The sequence below is a fragment of the Fringilla coelebs genome (assembly GCF_963513975.1).
Source record: "Fringilla coelebs genome assembly, chromosome: 1".
Taxonomy (NCBI): Eukaryota; Metazoa; Chordata; class Aves; order Passeriformes; family Fringillidae; genus Fringilla; species Fringilla coelebs.
In genome coordinates, this window is record NC_140028.1 from 96,490,653 (window position 1) to 96,510,601 (window position 19,949).

General features: G+C 40.9%; 1 protein-coding gene across 1 annotated transcript; it reads right to left on the minus strand.

The window, feature by feature from the left end:
- On the minus strand, positions 1–19,696 carry IGFBP3 (insulin like growth factor binding protein 3). The gene is made up of 4 exons (XM_084214057.1): positions 18,671–19,696; positions 14,389–14,615; positions 12,012–12,131; positions 1–5,870 (listed from the first exon to the last, which is right to left on the minus strand). Exons 1-4 carry the CDS (start codon positions 19,053–19,055, stop codon positions 5,745–5,747), a joined length of 858 nt encoding a protein of 285 aa, XP_084070183.1. The 5' UTR covers positions 19,056–19,696; the 3' UTR covers positions 1–5,744.
- Between the last annotated feature and the right edge of the window lie 253 nt (positions 19,697–19,949).

Genomic DNA, 19,949 nt, shown 5'->3' on the forward strand with positions numbered 1-19,949 from the left:
TCTTTGGAATAGCATCTTAGTGTGGGATGTCTGTGGAGACCTAGAGCAATAATATAATAGTCATCATCTTTCGTATTTTTTCTTTGTCTGCAGTTTCTGCTTTCTGCTGCTTTGGCAGCTGAAGTATCACCATTTGGCCCCAGCAAGGGAACAGGAAAAGGAGATCAGTAACATATTGCTAGTAGTTTGGTAATAGCAGCTGTAGAAATGTATGGCTGCATCTGAAGGCTGAAGGTTGCGCACAGCATCCCTGTGATAAAACAATAATCAACTGTACAAGCTCAGTTAGGTCTTTTTACTGAGTGCAAATTACATGATACATAGCAGACATAGGAAAGTTTCACCTTGAATATTCTCGATATGGCATAAGCAGGCAAAAATAGCCTCTGTTCTCCAGTTGCAAGGAGTGAGGAAATGCACTCTCAACCTGGCTCTTGTAAGCAAGTCCTTCTACTTTTGGAAGGTATTACCACAAATGGGTATGGGAAGCAGTCCTTCTCAGTGACATTTTCTTTAGAGCTTTTCAGATTAGGTGATTTTTCTGCATGAAACCTCAGCTTTGTTCTGCAGAGATAATTTTGCTACCTTTCATTCCATCCCCACTCATGGGGAGAGCAGTGGAGTAAAATTAGCTTTGACAGAAAAAGGCACTTAAGGAATTTGGATAGGTCAGCAGAAGTAGAAAGCCAGGATGAATACAGCAGCAGGACATGAATTCTACAAGGATAAACTGAGATTTGCAGCATTACCCTCTGCTTTTGCTAATACTTGGTCTCCATTTTTTTCAGCAGCAACATTCTGCCTTGAAGTAATTTGCATTTTTTAACATATGTAGAGGGTAAAAGCAAAAAGAAAGTTTTTTTCAATGGGATTTTCTCTAAGGCTGGTATATATGCTTCTACTTCTGCAAAATCTGAAATGGAAGAAGTAAATAAAATGCAGTTTTAAGACTAAAGCTTGTTCTGATGAACAACAAATTTGTACTAGTTGCCATTTTACCAGAAAATTTTCTTTTGGGCAAAAAACGTTGCAGCATCTTCTCAATCAATACATTGCATAATGTAGACAATCTCACATGCTGGAACTTGGGACACCAAACTGCTACTAATAGGCTCACAGGCCCATAGGCTCAAAGGATGGTTTAGGTTGGAAGGGATCTCTGGAAGTGACCTGGAGCACCCCTCCCTCCTCAAGCAGGACCACCAGGGAATGGTTGCCTGGCACTGTGTCCAGATGGCTTTTGAGTATCTCCAAGGATGGAGACTCCAAGATACCCAGGTCCACTGGACATACCAAATGACTTCTCTTCTAAATGCCTTGAACCTGTTTTGCATGCTTGCAGATGAAGCCATTACTGATACTGATCACAGAAATCTTGTCCTTGGAATACTCTGATATCCTTTTTGGATCTTATTTTTGGATCTCTCAGAAAAAAAGCAAAAACGTGGGAGTTGGGAAAGAAAAAGGAGTCCTTTGTAATGAGAAATCAAGCATATTCTTCTGGTAGAAATTAATAGAATTGAAGGATTTCTAAAGGCACAGCAGGACCACAGAGAAAACAGCTACATACATAAACATTTCATTTTGTATACTAATATGCTTTTGCCTCCAGGAAAATTGCTTAGTACTTTTCACACTTTAAATAAAATTCCTATTGCTAATATGTAAAATCTCTGTGGAGCCATCCTTGCTTACACAGTTTTAGAGAGACTAGAGATATGCAAAGATGATTTCCCAAATAGTTTGAAAGACACTACTTAAATTAGGGCTCAGTTCAATAAGGAATTATGCTGTGTAGGGTTTCTCTGGAATTTAGTCAAAAAAAGTCCAGACTGTACTAAAAATGAATTAATTCCGTGGTTTTGGTATTCAATGAAGCCTCCTTCCTTCGTGCACAAATAGCTAACACTATGCCCTGAAAGGCAGGCATGTCAAAGAGGAGGAAAAGGATATTCTGGGCTCCAAAAACTACAGCACAGTAGATGCACTAAAATAGGGAACTTTCTCAGAGTTTGTAAGATAATAGAGCTGTCTGCAGGCAACTTCAGCTTGTATCCTGGTCAATTATAGGGATTTATGCAGCTATTTATCACACATGCTAAAATAAATACCTATAATATTCATCTGGGCTCCATATAGTACCCAGGTACTATCTAGAGACAAAACATGCTCAAGAAGAAATCAGCAAGTTTTGAAATACATATTTTGATTTTTTATAATGCCTTGCCATGCAAATATTTGAGGTGCAAATAATTTTTTCTTCTGAGGCTTCTTAATATTAACTCAGACCACTTTCGTTTTTTGAAAGAGCTTATTAAAAACTAGAAAAAATGGACTTTCACTTAATAAAATACTGAAGCTGAAGACAGTGAAGGTACCAAGACATAAGGGATTTTTCTAATGCATTGGTTTAATTTCTGTCACCAAATCCAAAGTTCTCCACTCACTGCAGCTCTTAGCAGGAATCATTACTAACTTATACCTGGAGGTAACAAGTCTTCCTCTGAATTGATACTGACCTATACATTTACTTTGTGCTGCCCACATTCTGCTGCTTGGGTGTGGACCACAAATACATATATTTGTTTGAATTGCAGTCCTTAGCCATGAGAAAAATCTTTGAATGACAAGTACTCTTATCTATTGAATTGGACCTTTGTCTTTACAAAAACAGGAATGCTAAAAAAAAAAAAAAAAAAAAAAAGCCACCACTGATTCTTTCATTTTAAAAAAGTTATCTCTTTGGAGACAGATAATAATGTCATTTTGCATTTCATACCAGTGTCAACTGACAGGGACATCAGATTGACAATGGCAAGTATCCAATACTAGTGCAAGCAACTGTGCTTGTAAAAAATATTTAAAAGGCAACTTCTGAAAAAGATGCAGCTCTAAATTACAGGTGAGACTTTATTTTTGGGGCTATTTTTAAACACAATTTCTCTTTTAAAGATGTCTGTTGGGAGGAAAATAAAACTGATTTACACACATCTTTTTTCTTTCCCCTTATGGCTGTATGTTTTCTCTGTTACATAATTCAAGACTGTTAGTACTAATAAAGGAGCTGAATGCCATTTCTTAAATATTCATGTGACAAATCGCATGCTTAAATCAGGTTTAGCTCCTTGAGCTGTAGTTTGTTTGGATTTTTTTCACAATATATGACCTAATGACCTCTACTAGCCAGCTTCTTCTATATTTATTTGGTTTTAATTGTAGGATAAAACATAAAAAATTGAAATACTTGACAAAATATCCGAATGATAAAGCCTGTCAGAGGCTGTTGAAACACCTTACATGCTTGCAAAATGTGCCTTGCAAAGCATCTGTCTATCACACAGAAACTGATTTTTGTTTTCAGAAGGCTCACCAGATAGTTATTAAAAAAATAGAGGCAAAATATAACTCACTTCAATGAATCAAGCCCTTATTTTTTTATCTATGATTATATGCCCAAATATTGGTGTATATACAACTTTCTTCTCTCTGTGAAATTATTTGAAAAGAACTGGTTTACAACTCTGGAAAAAAAAAAAGCCCAGCATATATTGTTTTGCCAACAAATCTTTGCAGGCACTAGATCTGCTTTAGCAATAAAAATATTGCAATAAATCTTCACTTCACAAAGCTTTCTGTAACCTTGTGTCAGGAAACCTGTATTAGCCTGGAGTTAGCATCAATTCACATACAATTTTTTTCTTACCATGAGATTATAAAATTTCAGTTTTAATGATGATATGAACTCATGTCATTAGACAGAAATTGGAAAGATGTGGAGAACACTCATAGTGCTGTTCAGCTAATACATTTCAGGGTAAGGCTTTAAATATCTGACTTATACTGATGGGATGCCTCAATCATGGCAAGCTGTATGTCCAAATCCTTCCATGTCAGAGTTTCTAGACATTTGCCTTTGCTGGCAGGAACAAGCATGGTTGTAATTCAGGCAATGGGAGAGGAATGGGTTCCTCAGCACCACAGCCTCTCCTCCATCAACACAATGCCTAGCCCCAGCTGGTGAAAACCCAATGTCCATAGTCTTCATGGAGTTCCCAACCCAACAAGGAATTACAGTGTTGATGGCTTCTTTTTTCTACAGTGACATCAAACATTTATAGTGAGACATATAAGAATATATATTTATATAAATATATAAAATATTTATATAAAATATATAAATAAATACATATACAAAATATGGCATTATTTTCCAGAGAGATGATACATTTCACAGGCCACCTTCCCTTATCCAGATTTCATTGTCATACAGAATTTTTCACAAAGTACATTAAAACAATCAGCCTCAAAAATAAAAAATGTTGCTGAAGCCTTCCTTATGTGAAAGCATCACATACCACAACAAAACCAAATCACTAATCACTTCTCTTCCAATTAAAAAGACATGTAACACCATGACAGACAGTGAATTTAACTATTTAAACCAAATGGTTCTTTTTCTATGCTTAGATGCAGGCGAATGATTTCAACCATAGTCAAAGCAAGCAACAATTTGTGTCGCATAAATGAAACACGTGGGTCTCAACACCCAGGGTCCACAATCCCCCCTTCTTGTTGACATTGCTTTCAACAGGAGTTCCTCATACAGAGTAAGTGCTTTGGTAGAATGTACCAAGACAACACAGAATAGATACACCTTTTCAAAATAAATAAGCAAATACAAAGAGTAGTACTGTAATGGCAATTTTTTGTCCGTGAATATTCTGTATTAGTGTGAGCAGTAAACGAAGGAAATGTAAGCCCTGTTGCACAAACTGAAGCAACGTACAGACAGAAGAAAGCTTTACCAAGAGCTTCAGTGCGACTGTTATCCTTTCCAGTGGCATAATTCAGTGATGGGTACATTAGAATTATCAATAAAATAATTTAAAAAAAAATATTACCTTGGCATTTGTAGTTATATCAAATAATAAAACTCAATCCCTTCTGGAAACACTTCCTTTGCTCCAAAAATTCATTTCTCTTACCTAGAACAAGTCAGTGTGTATGCATGGAGACCTAAACATATTTGTAAATCATTCCATAACCTTACTTTCTCTTTCCATACAGATGTATACACTAGAATTACTGTGTAATATTTGGTATTCACATGTTACATTTAAATAAAGTTTATAAAAAAACAATTATATTAAATAGAGACTAACAGAATATTCATAATATATTTTACAGAAAAAAATAGCCATGTCTTTATCTTAGAAATACATTTCTTTAAAAAGTTCTTTGAGATTTTTATAAAACTTTTTACCCGTGAAGACAAGTTTCCCATCAGACCTGTAAGAAAAGCTTTACCTTTAAGTCCTTGTGGGTTTTTTGGTTTTGTTTTTCTTTTTAATACTTTTACAAGCTTAACATCTATAAATTCTTTAAAATAAAAAACCCAGTATCTTTTGGGATCAATTGGTCACAGGCCATTCTTTAAAAAGTCAGTGGAGACTCCCTGATTCCATTCTGAAGTGCCTTTTTTTTTCCTCTCTCTGGGTATCAATAGTGCAGGTTTACATGGGAATTCAGAGGTCCCTATACATCCCATAGGAAGCTCGAGGTGTGTCAGTGGCAGGGTGCAGCTGCAGCAGCATCCACAGAGGCTGCAACTCCCCATCTGCTGCAGGAAGCAGAGCTTGTTACTCCACAGACAATGCAGTCCCACAGTGTTTGCCCAGCCCCTCCAAGGTCTCTGTGAGGTCCAGTGGCCATGCACAGACGCCAGAAGAGCTGGCGCCCAGCCCTCATTTGCTTTCCAAGTTATAGCAGTGGACATCTCCTTTTCCCTTCCCATCATACCCAGGAAGTGGCTGTCCATATTTATCCACGCACCAGCAATAACCTCTTTTCCGGCCTTTGGATGGGCGACACTGAAACATAATAAAAGACCCAGTTAGCATGAATTTTGTTTTCTCCACTTGTTGTATCAGACAGCAGGGATTCCTGCTCCTTTGATACCTGCACTTCAATATCCTGACCATATCTGACAGAATCAAACAGAGTATTTGTTACCACTACAAAGTATTTCAATAAAAACTTACCTTCTCTCCCCATCAGTCCCTCTGGGTCTAATATAATAAAGAACTGAGAACACTGAGAACTACCAGAAAATAGACTTATGAATTGATCCCTATCATATTTGGCTGCACAGATGCTCTCTTTGAATACAATACAACAGAATGGGCTAGTGACTGGGACTAGAAAAAAAGTTCAGAAAAAAAAAATCTTTAGAAAAAATATTTAGCAGATATGTTCTACACTAAAGCACAGGTCTGGCAAAGACAACCATTGCAGCAAGAAACACACTTGGTTTGCATCTGTTTACTGGAAGAAATTCAAAAGTGTAACTGACACTTATCAACAGATACATAATCCTTCTACAGTACAGTTATTGCAAAACCTGATAGGTGGACTAGAACTTTACATATGTATTTTCCTATCAAAAAATGTGTGCATTTACTAGTTGGTAACATGTCAGCTTTAAGTTAACTGCTGGAATTTGCCAGTAATGCTGACCAACCTGAAACTATCACAGGCAATAACACTGAACCTCTTTAGAAGCAGTAATACAGTAAATATGCATTATAAAGTCTACTACATACTATGTAAGTAATGCTCCTCCCAAGGAACCAAGAATGGCAAAAAGTAAACTAAAGGAGATAACATGCAGCAGGCTGCATTCAGTATGTGACCCTAGGCACAGTTCCATTAACATGAGCCACTAAGACCTTGCAAGGGTTTTACCCATTCATAAGATATGTCGAGAATCTCACCAGGTTTGCAATGGTCACCCTCACTGTAAAGACACAGCCTCCCTGTCAGCTCATGTTTTGTGATTTGGTGATTCAGAATTTTCAAACGCAAACAAAGGTGGCTGTTTACTCAGGATATACTCACAAAAGAGGCAGTGACACAAGCCCATTTTCCTGTGGTTTTGTCTGCTGAATTGCCAATATGAAGGAAGATTGGCTGGACTGGTGCTACTTATGTCCCTCAACACTGTCAAGTCTATTATTCAAGCAGAGCAATTGTTGCCTCTGAGATCACATTCAGAGTAACTGAAGTTTTCAGAAGTTCAGGCTGGTACAATCTGGTAAACGTCACCACTATCCCTCTACTTCTTGTTCTCCAGAGGCTCATAGGCATGGCCCAGTATCTCAGGAGGCTATGGCAGTGGCTCACATAAGTGCCTTTTCCATGTGCAGGTACACAAGAAAACATGAAGCAAGTGTTGGGCTTCACATGCTGCTCGTAGTGACTGATCCTTTCCATGTCTAGTTCAGTATCTCAGATGACAGTGGGACAGTTCTGGAATACAGAACACTTTGGAACAGCCTGCACCAGCACATTGGCCTATGACACAATTAATTTGTGGCAGCATGGAGTAGGGTAGACTGTATTCACTAAGACTTTGTGAAAGAGATGGAAGCAGGTCACACATTAGGTACAAATTTTTTCAAACAAATCACTATCTTGTTTATTTTATTTTACCGTAAATTATGTAATGTTATTCAGCATAACTGCAAATTAAACCACCCTTCTGATATATCATTGAGTTAAAAAGCCCAATGCAGAAATAATGCAATGTCTTCTTTTGTACAAATCTGCATTAGCCCTATGAAAATAGACATCAGCAGGATGACAAGGTCCAGCTTAACATACATATCAGCTTAGTTTTAGAAAAGGGTAAAGAAGTTCAAACCTACTGAGAGAACAGCTGTATCAATAATTCACTGAACTAAACGGTTACCTGCAGTTCAGTTCTTAGCTGTTATTAAATCTTTAAACATAAGTCCTAAACCTTATATTTATTGTCTCAAAAGTCTGACTAGAATTTACATGTATTCTCCAGGATTTCCATGGATGACTGCTCAACGTCCACTGGTGTCAAAGGAAATTCTTCTTCAGTTTTGGAGGTGAATGGACTGGACTCCAGCTTAAGTATTATTAACGACTTAAATTCTTCATGCTCAAAACGGAGGAATTAATAACAGCATTTGCACAATTTAATTTTACAAAAAGGAAACTGAGCCAGCACTTCTAGAGTTGTTATCCCAACAAAGTAGGCACAGATGGAGCCCAAAGAGCATAGGGCTTCTGGCTGCCAGGCTGGTGCTTTGGCAGTGAAACTACATCTCTGCTAATAATAGTAACATAGCCTCCCCTTTTAGAAAGACTATATGAAGCATATTACACAACTCTCACTGATTTGTAGGCTTGCATCACTCTCAAAACAAATGATCAATTAAAGTTCTCATGTTGTTGGAGGCTTTAATTGCCTTTAACAGTTGCACAATCAGTTTTCAGAAGTAATTACTACATGAAGTTAATCTGCAGAAATACCTTCCCTACTACTTTTTTTTTACTTCCTCTAGGCAATCCATTTGAAAAGCAAAGATCATTCTACAGCTGAAATAACACTCAATGAGAAAACACCTTTTCCAAGTGTTTTTTTCTACCCACTCAGCCATGCTGTCAATAGTAAAGCACTTCTGCTTAAAATGCGATGCTTTTATCCTGAAACAGCCAACACACTCTGCAGAAGTGGTAAACAGGTCATATGGAAAAACATAAATATCTAAATATTTGCTCTTATGAATTTTGTATTCCACATACATTTCTAAGCTCTGCCCAGCTATTCTGTATGACTGCATAAGTTTAAAAAGTTGGAAAACTACCCAAGCAGTGGAGACTAATTACTTCTGATAGAAACAGCTGCCATTTCCATGCCACCTGCTCCTCTCCCTTCCACAAAGAAATACTGCAGATGCATTCATGGGGCACATCAAAGCATATGGTATCCCACTGAATTCCTGGTCAATCCAGAGGCCTCCATGGAGCTACCACCATGGTCTTCAGGGACAGACTGCAGACATTGACATATACCTCAGGCTGTTTTGGCTCCTGGCAAGTGCAGCTCTGTTTTCAGGGGAACGATCCCAGCTCACATTTAGGTGAGTATCTGGCTGCAGTATGCAAACATGGGGCAATTCTAGTAACTGCCCGATATAATAATTCTAATTTCATCAAAACCTTTTTCCCATACTTGGGGTAGGAATCTGCCTGTATCAACTAATTATGCATAACTATACCTATGTAGCACAATTGAATAGTACAACCTTACATGTGCGATTAAGACAAAGAATTATAAATTTTAACAGGTCTGATTTTAAAGCTTATATATAAACAAAAGGTATGAACTATTTTTTATATAATCCCCTGACACATGAATTTATGTTCTTAGAAGTGTTTCACAGATGCAAGTTATTCTTCATGGTTGTTCTTGAAAAGTCAATTCCTAGATATCCACAAATGTCATGAAAAATGAGTGCTTTTAACTTGGCTGGAAGACTAGATCACCAGGAAGGCAGAATATGAGAGTGCCTCCTGAATGAGTTTTAATGGTGCCAGCATGATTATAATTTATCAGGTTCCTACAATCCAAAACCTACTACATTCTCATCCTCGACAGTGGTTTTGGCAACTGTTTCTAGAATTCAAAATGCCTAGCTTGCAGACATTTTTTAATGGATTTACTGCCTTCTTCCTAACCTCCTATTTTGAATTTTGTGACAACAGAATATAATTCAATTACAGATTGAACATGGCTAATAATGGCAGGAAGGGTATTAATAAAAGAGCGTAGAATTCTGTTACGGAGATCAGACACCTGCTCACACTATCTAAAATATCAGACCTACATGTTGATGCTTCAAAAAAAATCCCAAACACAATTGTCACAATTCCTTGCAGACCAGTTAATTTGATCTGGACAGGACTCACACACTTCTCAAACGGATGATTTTCTCCAAGGAGTTAATTCTATGAAGGCCACTATTATTTTTGGTTTGTATTTTGTTGGTGAGAGAAGCAGGCTGCATCTGTAAGTCCCATCTCTGAGGGCTTGTCCCTAGGATTGATCAATGTTCTTTTACAGAATCAGCAACCCAAGTGAATATCATGTAGAATGTTTACTCATGTGAGCTCCCTTTGTGGGCATCTCTTGCAAAACCCTCAGTCATCTCAAACTACCATCAGAAACTACTGGACCTATGTAAATTGGCACAGTGCTTAACAAGGTTGGCTAGGCATGAAAATGTCCCTTCATTCTCTGTGTATGCTGACCGGATGGGCTGTTGCACATAGTGCAGGAACCTTAAATTTTACAAGTTTCCAGGCAGCACAGACAATACACAGAGGACAGAAGTGTCTATTTGCTTTGTATCAACTTCATAAATCAACTTCTAGGAACCAATACTAGGCAAGATTTTTATCTGTCTTTCATATTTTTTTTTCTTTGTATTTCCTTTCTTTGCCTTGGTGATAGAACTATGACTGAACTTTAAAGTACAGTCCTCCTTTCAAGTAAGCTACTTTAATACATGCTTACTGCAGATCCAATTTACTACACACAATGCCAGAGATTACTTGCAAACCACCACATTTTTGCAGACAAAGCAAAAATCTTAGAAGTCTGAAGAAAGATGAAAGGAAGATCTACTGAACAAAGTAAATACCTGTCTTCAGTCTTCTATAATACATATAGGAGGAAAAGGGCTGTGGCACACTTGAGTGCCTTGAATACAGTCAGATGATTTGCTGTTCTAAAGCAGCTAAGAAAATACTTTTATGACACAGGCACAAAACACTGTCCTAGTCTCACTCTGCATAGAAGCCCTATGCATTTTCTGAAAACAAGCAGCTTGAGATGTGAGCATTGCTCTCTGCTAGTTTACACACAGCACAACACAGCTGAGGCTTCTCAAAGCTCCAGGCAACAAAAAGAAACTTCCCCTGCTTAGGAGTTGCCACCACCTGCTCAGGAAAAGCTGGGAAGCATAGAAAAGCTCAGCAGCATGTACCAAAGGTCAAACAGCACTGTCAATGCCGGACTGATGGCAAAAAGGAAGGCTGGAAATCTCATCCCTGTTATAAATGCCCCACCTGACACTGACAGCTTATTGCAGAGCTCCACGGAATACTAGAAAGGGAAAGACTGTTTCTAAGAAAGCTGAAAGCCAAAAAATGGAGAGATACCATTCCCAAAATAAGGTTGCCTAGTCAGAGGTTGATCTCTCAATTCCAACCAATGAACTACATTAGCTATCAACCACTCCTTTGGTTACCAGAGATAGGCTGATTTGTGTAAACCTGAAGGGAAAGACATGATGGTCCACAAACAAAATCTGTCCTTGAGAAAAGTCTTAAAGAAACCTTTGAATTCAGGAAATTTTGGAATTATACCAAGAAATATATATTTGGAGGTAGGCCACTAACTAAACACTGAAATTAAATAGGATGTGCACACTAAACAAAGAACCTGACACATCTTGCACTTTCCCAAGTTCTGAACAAGCTGCAATGGCAGCACTGAATGAAGAATGCTGCCGTAGCTCAATCCAACACAACTAAAGCATAAATACCCACAGTTTTGGGTGGCATTTGTCAAAAAAGGTCACAACCTCAGAACCAGAAAAGGCTGAGAAGCCATCCTTGCTGCAGAGTATCTACTAGAAGTATCATTTTCACGATAACATGACTTGGATTTTGGAAGCAATCTGTGTAGCCCATAAAGGACAGATACATACCTTTCTCAAGTTGCTTTATGTAATATGATCCAGTGTAGGTCTTCTAGGAACTCTCAAGTAGCTATTTACAATTCAAAGCATTGATCTATTGCAGTCATATGGTGACTGCAACATTAGCTCTGTGGGTTATTGTAGAGGCAGCGCTTTTTTTAAACCAAAGGGCATTAGTATCTAGGACACCAGTCAACCCATGTGTGATTAGGTATGCAGTTTCTCAAATGAATCTGTTGTCATGATCAACAAAAAATAAAAATATTATCCCCACTTGACAAAGTTCAGCACTATTGGATCAGGTTCTAAAACTGGAAATTAACTAGTTCCTCTGCAAAATTATATATAATGCGCCTTGCTGGCAAAATCCTTCAACAAAGATGCAGAAAAGGTGAAATGCATTAATTAAAACGATAAAAACTCTGTACTTACTTGCTTTTTCTTGTAGAATCCCTTCTTGTCACAGTTTGGAATATGAAAGCCCCTGGGACTCAAGACATTCAGGATCTTTAGGTGGTTTAAAGTGTCTTCCATTTCTCTACGACATGGACCCTGTTAACAAGCATGTTTTAGAAAACACAAATGAAACTTCACTCCCAAAATCCATCTTTCACTCAAGAGCTAATAAATCTTTAAAGGTCAAAAGAAAGCATGAAGAAAGCACAAATCCAAACAAATCCATTAAAACAAAGAGATGGCTGAATATGTCAAAAGCAGATAATTAATTTAAAAAATAAATTCTGACTTTCTGCTCTATTCAAGATAAACTGATTTCTAAAGATTGAAGGCCTTATGCTATGCTGAGGCACATACTGGCAGTTGAAATCACAGTCACAAATACCTTTGGGAAGGCTTAACCAGTATGCGAATCAGTCACACAGAACACAACTTAAGTTTGGAAAAGCTGGCCTTGCACCACCTGGGAAAAAAAGAAAGTAGGCCACTGGAAATACATTACAGGATAGGCCTTCCCCAATGACATTTGATTTTTTTTGTGATTCTGCTGGATTTGAAAGCTTAAATTAAATTGATTCAATTGAAAATAAGTGGTTTGGCATAATGTATATATAAAATAGTTCAACTTGGACAACAATTCCCAATTTCAACTGAATCAAATAGATGCAGTCACACAGAGGACCAGTTGCACACAGCAGTTTCATTAGATAAGTACATCACTTTTTTTCCTCTCTTTCTTCATCTGAAAAAGGCTGACAACAAGGTGGTAAGGATTAGCTCTAGGACAATGAGCCAAAAAGAGCTTCCAGAAGCACTTCTAAGAGCATGTCTCAAACACCAACTAATTTTATCTCACGGCAGCCCTTCAGGGTAGGGAGAATAAAGCATGACGAGCTCCACTTTGAAGTCAGAAAATCAGGAGCAGAGAGCTTCACATTTTGCCAGAGGCTAAGAAGGCAGTCAGTGTCAGCAGTGGGATCAGGATTCAAGAGTCACAGCCTACAAACTCTGACATTAGCTACACTCCTATCTGGGTGTACCACCAGCCCACTTCTTCAGCAGAGACGTGAAAAAATTTCTTTGCATGGTTTCATGGTTTAAAAATACTTAAGTTGCTACACTGACACAAAGACTCATTTGGTGCTGTTTTTAATTAGTGAAGTAATGACATTCATACTTTCAAGTGGTAGTACTAATAGTTTGCTCATGTAAAGGACCTTTTAATGTGAGTGTCTGAAAGCATACAATCTCCATAGTACTACTGGAGATTACAATGGAGTTTTTTGTCCAGTAAAGACCTTACTTGTTGCCTTCACTTTTTCTTTCTGAACCAGTCCCACAAGTTCTAAGCATGGGCTTTAAATGGCTTCTCTCACTGCTCAAATGTACTGACTGCAAGTGACAGATATTCAAAGGTTTGATCCCAAATTAGGCCTACAAAAAGATCAACAGATTTTAAAAATTTTTGTTTTGAAGCAAGCTTCCAAAGTCAGCCAGACCAGTATCAAAACCTAACATGCAGACACAGCTAGAAGAGCATTTGCTAACAAAGGCACCTGTCCCTGATGGACTTCTTGTCTTTAAGAACTTTCAAGTTCTTAAAGACACCAGCAGCCTTGGTAAACTGGTATACCTTTGCTCACCTATACCAACTCATCCTAGTTAAGAATCTATTTCCTCAAGCAACCAACCTTCATTCCTTTAGTGATGGCACTTACACTTCACATTTTTTGGGAGGAGGACACACTGGAAGGCAAATACTGAAGCATTATAACTAGATGGCTGGACATCAGTGACAAACTAAAAATGAAGCTACTCTTGGAAGCCACACTCTCTTCAGGCAGAGGCTTTCACCTCATACAAGTTTCAAAACCTTCGTTTGAAGATGAGAAGCCACGTCTGCTTTTACCATGTATGTTTTGATAAAATGCATATCCAGATGCCTTTTTCAAACCATCTGTCCTAAGGCACAGATTATCAGATGGATGTCCAGGAAGAGAATTATTATTCTTGCCCTCAGATTAACCACACTCTGACTGCCCTGCAAATTCACTGGACGCAGTCTGTAGAAGGCAATGGCAGCTCATGTAACCACGAGACTTTGTGTTTAGGCAGTAGCACCTACAGCAACTGCAAGTGGAGGTGATGCTCAGCATGTGATGTAGTGAATGACTAGTGAAGACCCTAATCCTCAGCTCAGCCTAAATTTATCTCCCTTGATTTGCACCAGGCAATGTATGAACACAGTGTCACCACAGTCAATGTGAAACATCTTTTCTTCATTATTGCGATTCAATTACACATACACATTCACAGGCTGGTAAATGCCCTCCTATTTACAAAAAATACTTACATATTCAGTTTCTTGTTTGGATTCAGAAGAGAAATTCAATGTATCCGTACTCTGTGAATCATATTCAACTTTATAGCGTTGTGTATCTTTGGCTTGCACTTTCCTGATGATATCTATTTTGATGTGTGGTGGATGTGACTTGGAATCTGGCACCCTGTGAGAGTTTGGAATGGCCTGATTTTCTACGCTGCTGGTACTCCTGTCTTCTTCTGAATCACTGAAATTTCCTTCAAAAAGAACAAACGCAGAATAAACAAGGTTACTTGGCTGTGTCTGCAAGGGCATAGAAACATAGAATCACAGAGTATCCCGAGTTGGAAGAGACCCACAAGCCTCCTCAAGTCCCACTCCGGGCCCTGCAAAGGACAGCACCAAGAATCGAGTCATGTGCCTGATGGTGTTGTCCAAATGTTTATAGAATGCTGTCAGTCTTGCTGGTGAGACCACTTCCCTGCAGAGTCCACACACCCTCTGAGTGAAGAACCTTTTCTTAATATCTACAGCTTCATGCCATTCCCTCACATCCTATCACTGGCCACAACCAAGAAGAGATTAGTGCTTGCCCTTCCGCTTCCTCTTGTAAGGAAGCTGTAGAGCACAATCAGGTCTCTCCTCAAACAAGCCACTACATTAGGCTCTCTGTTTAATTTTCCTTTTCAGAAAACAGCAATATACAAAAAAGATGAACTATATAGCATTCCCCATGTGTCAGCACCATTGTTGCCACGCGGTAAGTTTTGTAACTGAAGCAACCCCATGCTCAGCGCAAAGTGCCGAGCTGCATCCCCGCTGTAGCCAGGACCGGCGAACTCTCCCAGCCACGGCCGCGGTCCCGGGAGCCCCGGCCGCCGCCGGCCCGCTGCAGTGCCGCCCGCCGCCGGCAGGGGGCAGGCCTGCGCCGCAGGAGCGAAGCCCCGCGGCGCGGATCCCTCCCCTCCGCTGCTGCTGACTTCATCCGCTCCAGATCAACGCGGCCGCCTTCGGGCAACTACGGGCTGCACGGTGGCTCTGCCAGTCCCAGGACCGTAATTTTTATATATATATTTATTTTATTTTTTAAGAAGTTAATGCTATCAACTCTAGCCCGCTGAGTTTCCTGGTTCTAATTAGCTTTTTAATTTTTTTTTTCCTTACTTTATTCAACACACAGAATGGGGAAGAAAAAGAACAGCACACTTTGTTTCTCTGCTATTAAAATTAAAAAAAAAAAATCTTGGTGTAGAAAACACATTTTCAAGGTAATGGACAAAAACCGCCATTCATTCTGTAGTGGTTCCAAGGACAAACACTGTTTTCAACTTGAGCTTCAAAAATATTTTCTCTTTTAAACTACCATCCACAAAAAGTCAGGAGAAGCACATTTTTCTAACATACTCCATAAGTTCAGTGTTCCTGTACCTTCTAAGGTATTTGTTTATGCTGCATTTCTCTCTGTTAGGAGACTCCTGCAGTGCAACTGTAACTACTTGCATTTCCTCCAGAGAATTTTTCCAGTTAAGGTATTCCTAACAGCTAAGTAATAGCTATACCCCACTATTTGCTGTCTTAGCTGCTGACCACCTTTTTTTTTTTTTTTTTTAAGGAAATCCTATTGGGGGTGCACAATGATAACATCCAGTAAAATCATAAATTATACTAAAATTATACTTGATGACTCGCTAAAATTTTTTTTTTAACAAAAGCTGAGAAATTCCATATTAAAAGTCCATGTTCATATAGATTGTTAATGCTAAATATTTCTACAAAGGGAGTACAGTGGCACTGCCAATACACAGGAACAGGAGAAGGAATATAAGAAGAAGAGGGTTCTGAATTAATATTTTGGTACTGGTGGTTTTAGTGCAGCCACTGCTGGCAATGGACATAATTGACCAGGAAAATCCAAATCACAGTGCAAATGGATTAAGGAAGTTTAAGTCCTAAGTCCAAATTTCCTGGTTTTTGTGGGTTTAACTCAGACTCTCAGTGGTATTTGAACATATTTTTTGGTGGTTTAGCGTCCTGTTCTGAAACAGTAGTATTTTTCCCCCACATTCTCAATGAAATTTGCAAGAAATGAGCCACTAAAATGTTATAAACCTGAATCTAGGTTTTCTGCAATCAGTTCCGTTCATTAGTTTTTCTCTTCTACCAAAAAAATAAGTAGAAAATATTCTTAACATGCACTGAGCATTCATGACCATGTCTGGTCATTTCAGTTCAGAAAGGCCACCACAGTTCAATAGTACATCTTACACTTCAGATTAAAATGGTCATATTGCCACATTTTAAACTGTAAAGCATATTTTTTTAACTCAGTTTCATGAAACTTGGTGCCATGCTAGCTTTACATGCTTATAAGAGAAACAGAACTGCCATGAGAGTTACCCATTCTCTTTTTATTTTTAAGAGATTGAAAGGGTTTCAAATGCACACTACTATTTAACACTTTTGTGTCGAAAAAAAACCCAACTGGAAAGTCAGTGGCCTACTGCAGTTTCTGTTACAATGCCACTGTAGTATACTTTACCCTATACAAACTTCTAGCAATTTCCATGAACTAGGAAGGACCAGCAGATTAGCACGTGATGCACGACCTAGCTGCATATAAAGGAAGTTATGTGATCCTGCTTAGAGAGGTTGGCTTGAGAGCTGGGAGCGGAGTGGTCCTCATGAGGAAGTGGGCACTATGTGTCATATAGGTTCTGAGCACTTCTTCCTTGTTGCACATCAGGTTTACAAGCTCCACTCCCTGAATGTGAACTGTGAGGGTCCTACTATGCACTTTTTAAGGAATCAAAAGTTCCTACTGATTTCAAAAACAGAGTTCTCGCCCAGCCAAGAATGCAGAAATAAGAATTCAGCTAAAAATGGAAAGATTTTCAGCTAAGTACAACTCTGTCTTTCCCTTTCTCTAACAGTCACTGTTGAAAGCACTACCCCTAGATTAAATGCCACCAAGCCCTAAGCACCGAAGACATGCTTCTTGTTACCAGTGTTACTCCAAGGATGAACAGGATGAGCCAAGTTCATATGATGAGGGAAGCTACTAGATGTTCCAAGGAGATTAAAAATTTCAGTTAATACCTCCAAACTCTCATTCAAATTGTCACAGCTTGGAAGCAGCACATAAATAATTATAATAAAGCATCTCCTATTATTCTAGCAGGCGGTTAACTGGAGCATTGGTGCCACTTTCTCAGCTAAGGAATGGCAAGTCAGAGTCCCTACAACCTGGCAGAAAATCTTCTGGCTTTTTAAAAATGCAAGGAGTGGAAAGCCTTTTGACACACTTTTCTATTAAATAAATGTTAACATACTCGCTGTTGGTTAGCAAAGAGTTTAATTAAATGCTTGCATAGAGGGACTGTTCTCTCTTGATTTGAATCCCAAGTTTCCCTGTCTTTTTAAAAATGTTTTAAAAATGTGCATACGAACAGAACTTTTTTCAACCATCCCTTCCTTTTCAAACAAAACCCGTTCTGTGAACATCTCACTTACAAGACATGGAAGAGGTACAGGAAATCTTCATTTGAACAAGGATTTATTTGCAGTACAGACAAAAAACCAACTGTGCACTGTGGTGCAAATGCTTTGTTCTGAATAACCACCTTTCCAGGCCAAAGGGATATTTAAATTTGTCTTTTGGTTTTTTGTCTTTTCCTCTCTGTGCTTAGACTTCCCTGACTTACCCACGCTGCAGTGCAGCAGTTACACCCCACTCTCTTGAGTTTTTTGCTCACTCTGTTTCCATGTGCACCGGGGACAAACGACGAAGATTACACCCTCTCTCTCTCCATCCACGCTCTGTAGCCTGCCAGTCCCATGCACCGCAGAAGCCACATACAATCCCTCCCCCACTCTCTTTTTTTTTTTTTAAGAAAAAAAAAAAAAGGCAGCTCTGTCTCTTTTGTGTGGAGCTACTTCTCACATCGGTGTTGAAGAAAACCGGTGTATACATAAACGAGTTATAAGAGGTAAATTGTCCTTTCCTTCGGCCAAAGCACGCCTCCTTCAATACGATCCCAAGCTCGGCTACGTGGCTGCCGGCAGAGCCCCCCGCCCTCGGGCCGGCAGCGAGCGAGGGCCGTTTCCGGAGACAGCGCTCGCCCACGCCTCCCCGCTCATGCTGCTCCCTTTGTAACTTAAAACAAAAGAAAGCGACACCCAAAACAAAAACCAAAACAAAACAAAAACGCACGAACAAAAGAAAGAAACAGCCCAGCAAGAAAGCAGCTAACAGGGAGAACGGCACGCAGGAAAGCCACCCCTTCGCTTCCCCAGCCCGGGCGCAGCCCCTTACCTGCAGCGTGCGGTCCCGGCAGCAGGAAGGCCCGCAGCTTGCTGCCCGCCGTGGCGTTGGTGCAGAGCCCGCGGCCCTCGAGCAGCGCCTGCAGCGGCCGCGCCTCTTCCCGCCGCGGCTGGCAGCTGAGCCCCGCGCCGCACCGCTCCGTGTAGATGCCGCAGGGCTGCCCCGGGCGCAGGGCGCAGGTGAGGCAGCAGCCGCAGCCCGGCTCCCGCACCCGTTCGGCGCAGTCGGGCTGCAGGGGCTTGCACTGCTGCAGCGCCCGCGCGTCGCAAGGCTCGCAGCGGACCACCGGCCCCGCCAGCGCCGCCGCCGCCCGCCGGACCAGCAGCGCCAGCGCCGCCGCCGCCACTGCCCACAGCACGCCGGGCCGCGGCACCATGGCAACCGGCGGAGGGGGCCGCCGGGAGCCGCCCCCGCGCACCCCGTGCGGGCCCGGGACGGGCAGAACCCCGCGCCGGCGCTCACACGCCGCTGCGGGCCGAGGGAGCGGAGCGGCGCAGCCCGAGCCGCCTCCGAGGGGGCCGCGGGGAGCGGAGCCGGCGATCGCTCGCTAGCCTGCCGGCGTGAGGAGGCGGGAAGCCGCGCCGCCGGCACTCGCACGCCGGCCCTCTCTGCAGTCGCTTGCCCGTAGTCACATCAAGGCAGCAAAAGCTCGCTAGCAACAAAAGCAACTTTTTCCTTCTCTTCTCCCCCCTCCTCCCTGCAGAGCGCCTGAATTACTTGGCTCGACAGTAACTTTTCTCTTTTTTTGCCACACAACACTCAGAAAAAAAAAAAATTTAAAAAAAGAAAAACTTTGCAAAAGTTAAATTAAAAAAAAAAAAAAAAAAGCCAAGCCCAGACGGTCAGAAGAAAATTTAGTCCAAAAACATTTCAGAAAAGGAGATAGTACCGAGAAGGGAAAAATAGAGATGGGGGTAAAGAAAAAGCGAGGTTCCCTTCGTTTTATTCCCCGTGCTGCCTGCCAGCCGTGCTGCCCCGCTGCACTCCCCGCCACTCCGCGCCCAGCTGTCCCCCGTGCCGGCCGCACGCCCTATATAGCGCCGCGGCCGCCGGCCCGCCCCGCGCCATGAATAACGCGCGGCGCGGCAGGAAGAGCCGGCCCTCGGCGGATCCCGGGCTCGGTTCACGCCGGGCTCTGAGGGCGGTGCAGGGCGGGGGGAGCAGACGGGGGACGCCGCGCTGCCGGGGGCTTATGGGCACTTCTTAGAAATCAGCTGTGAGGGGTAGGGCTCTGGCGAGAGGGCCACGTCGTGTGTCTCTAGTTTCAAGA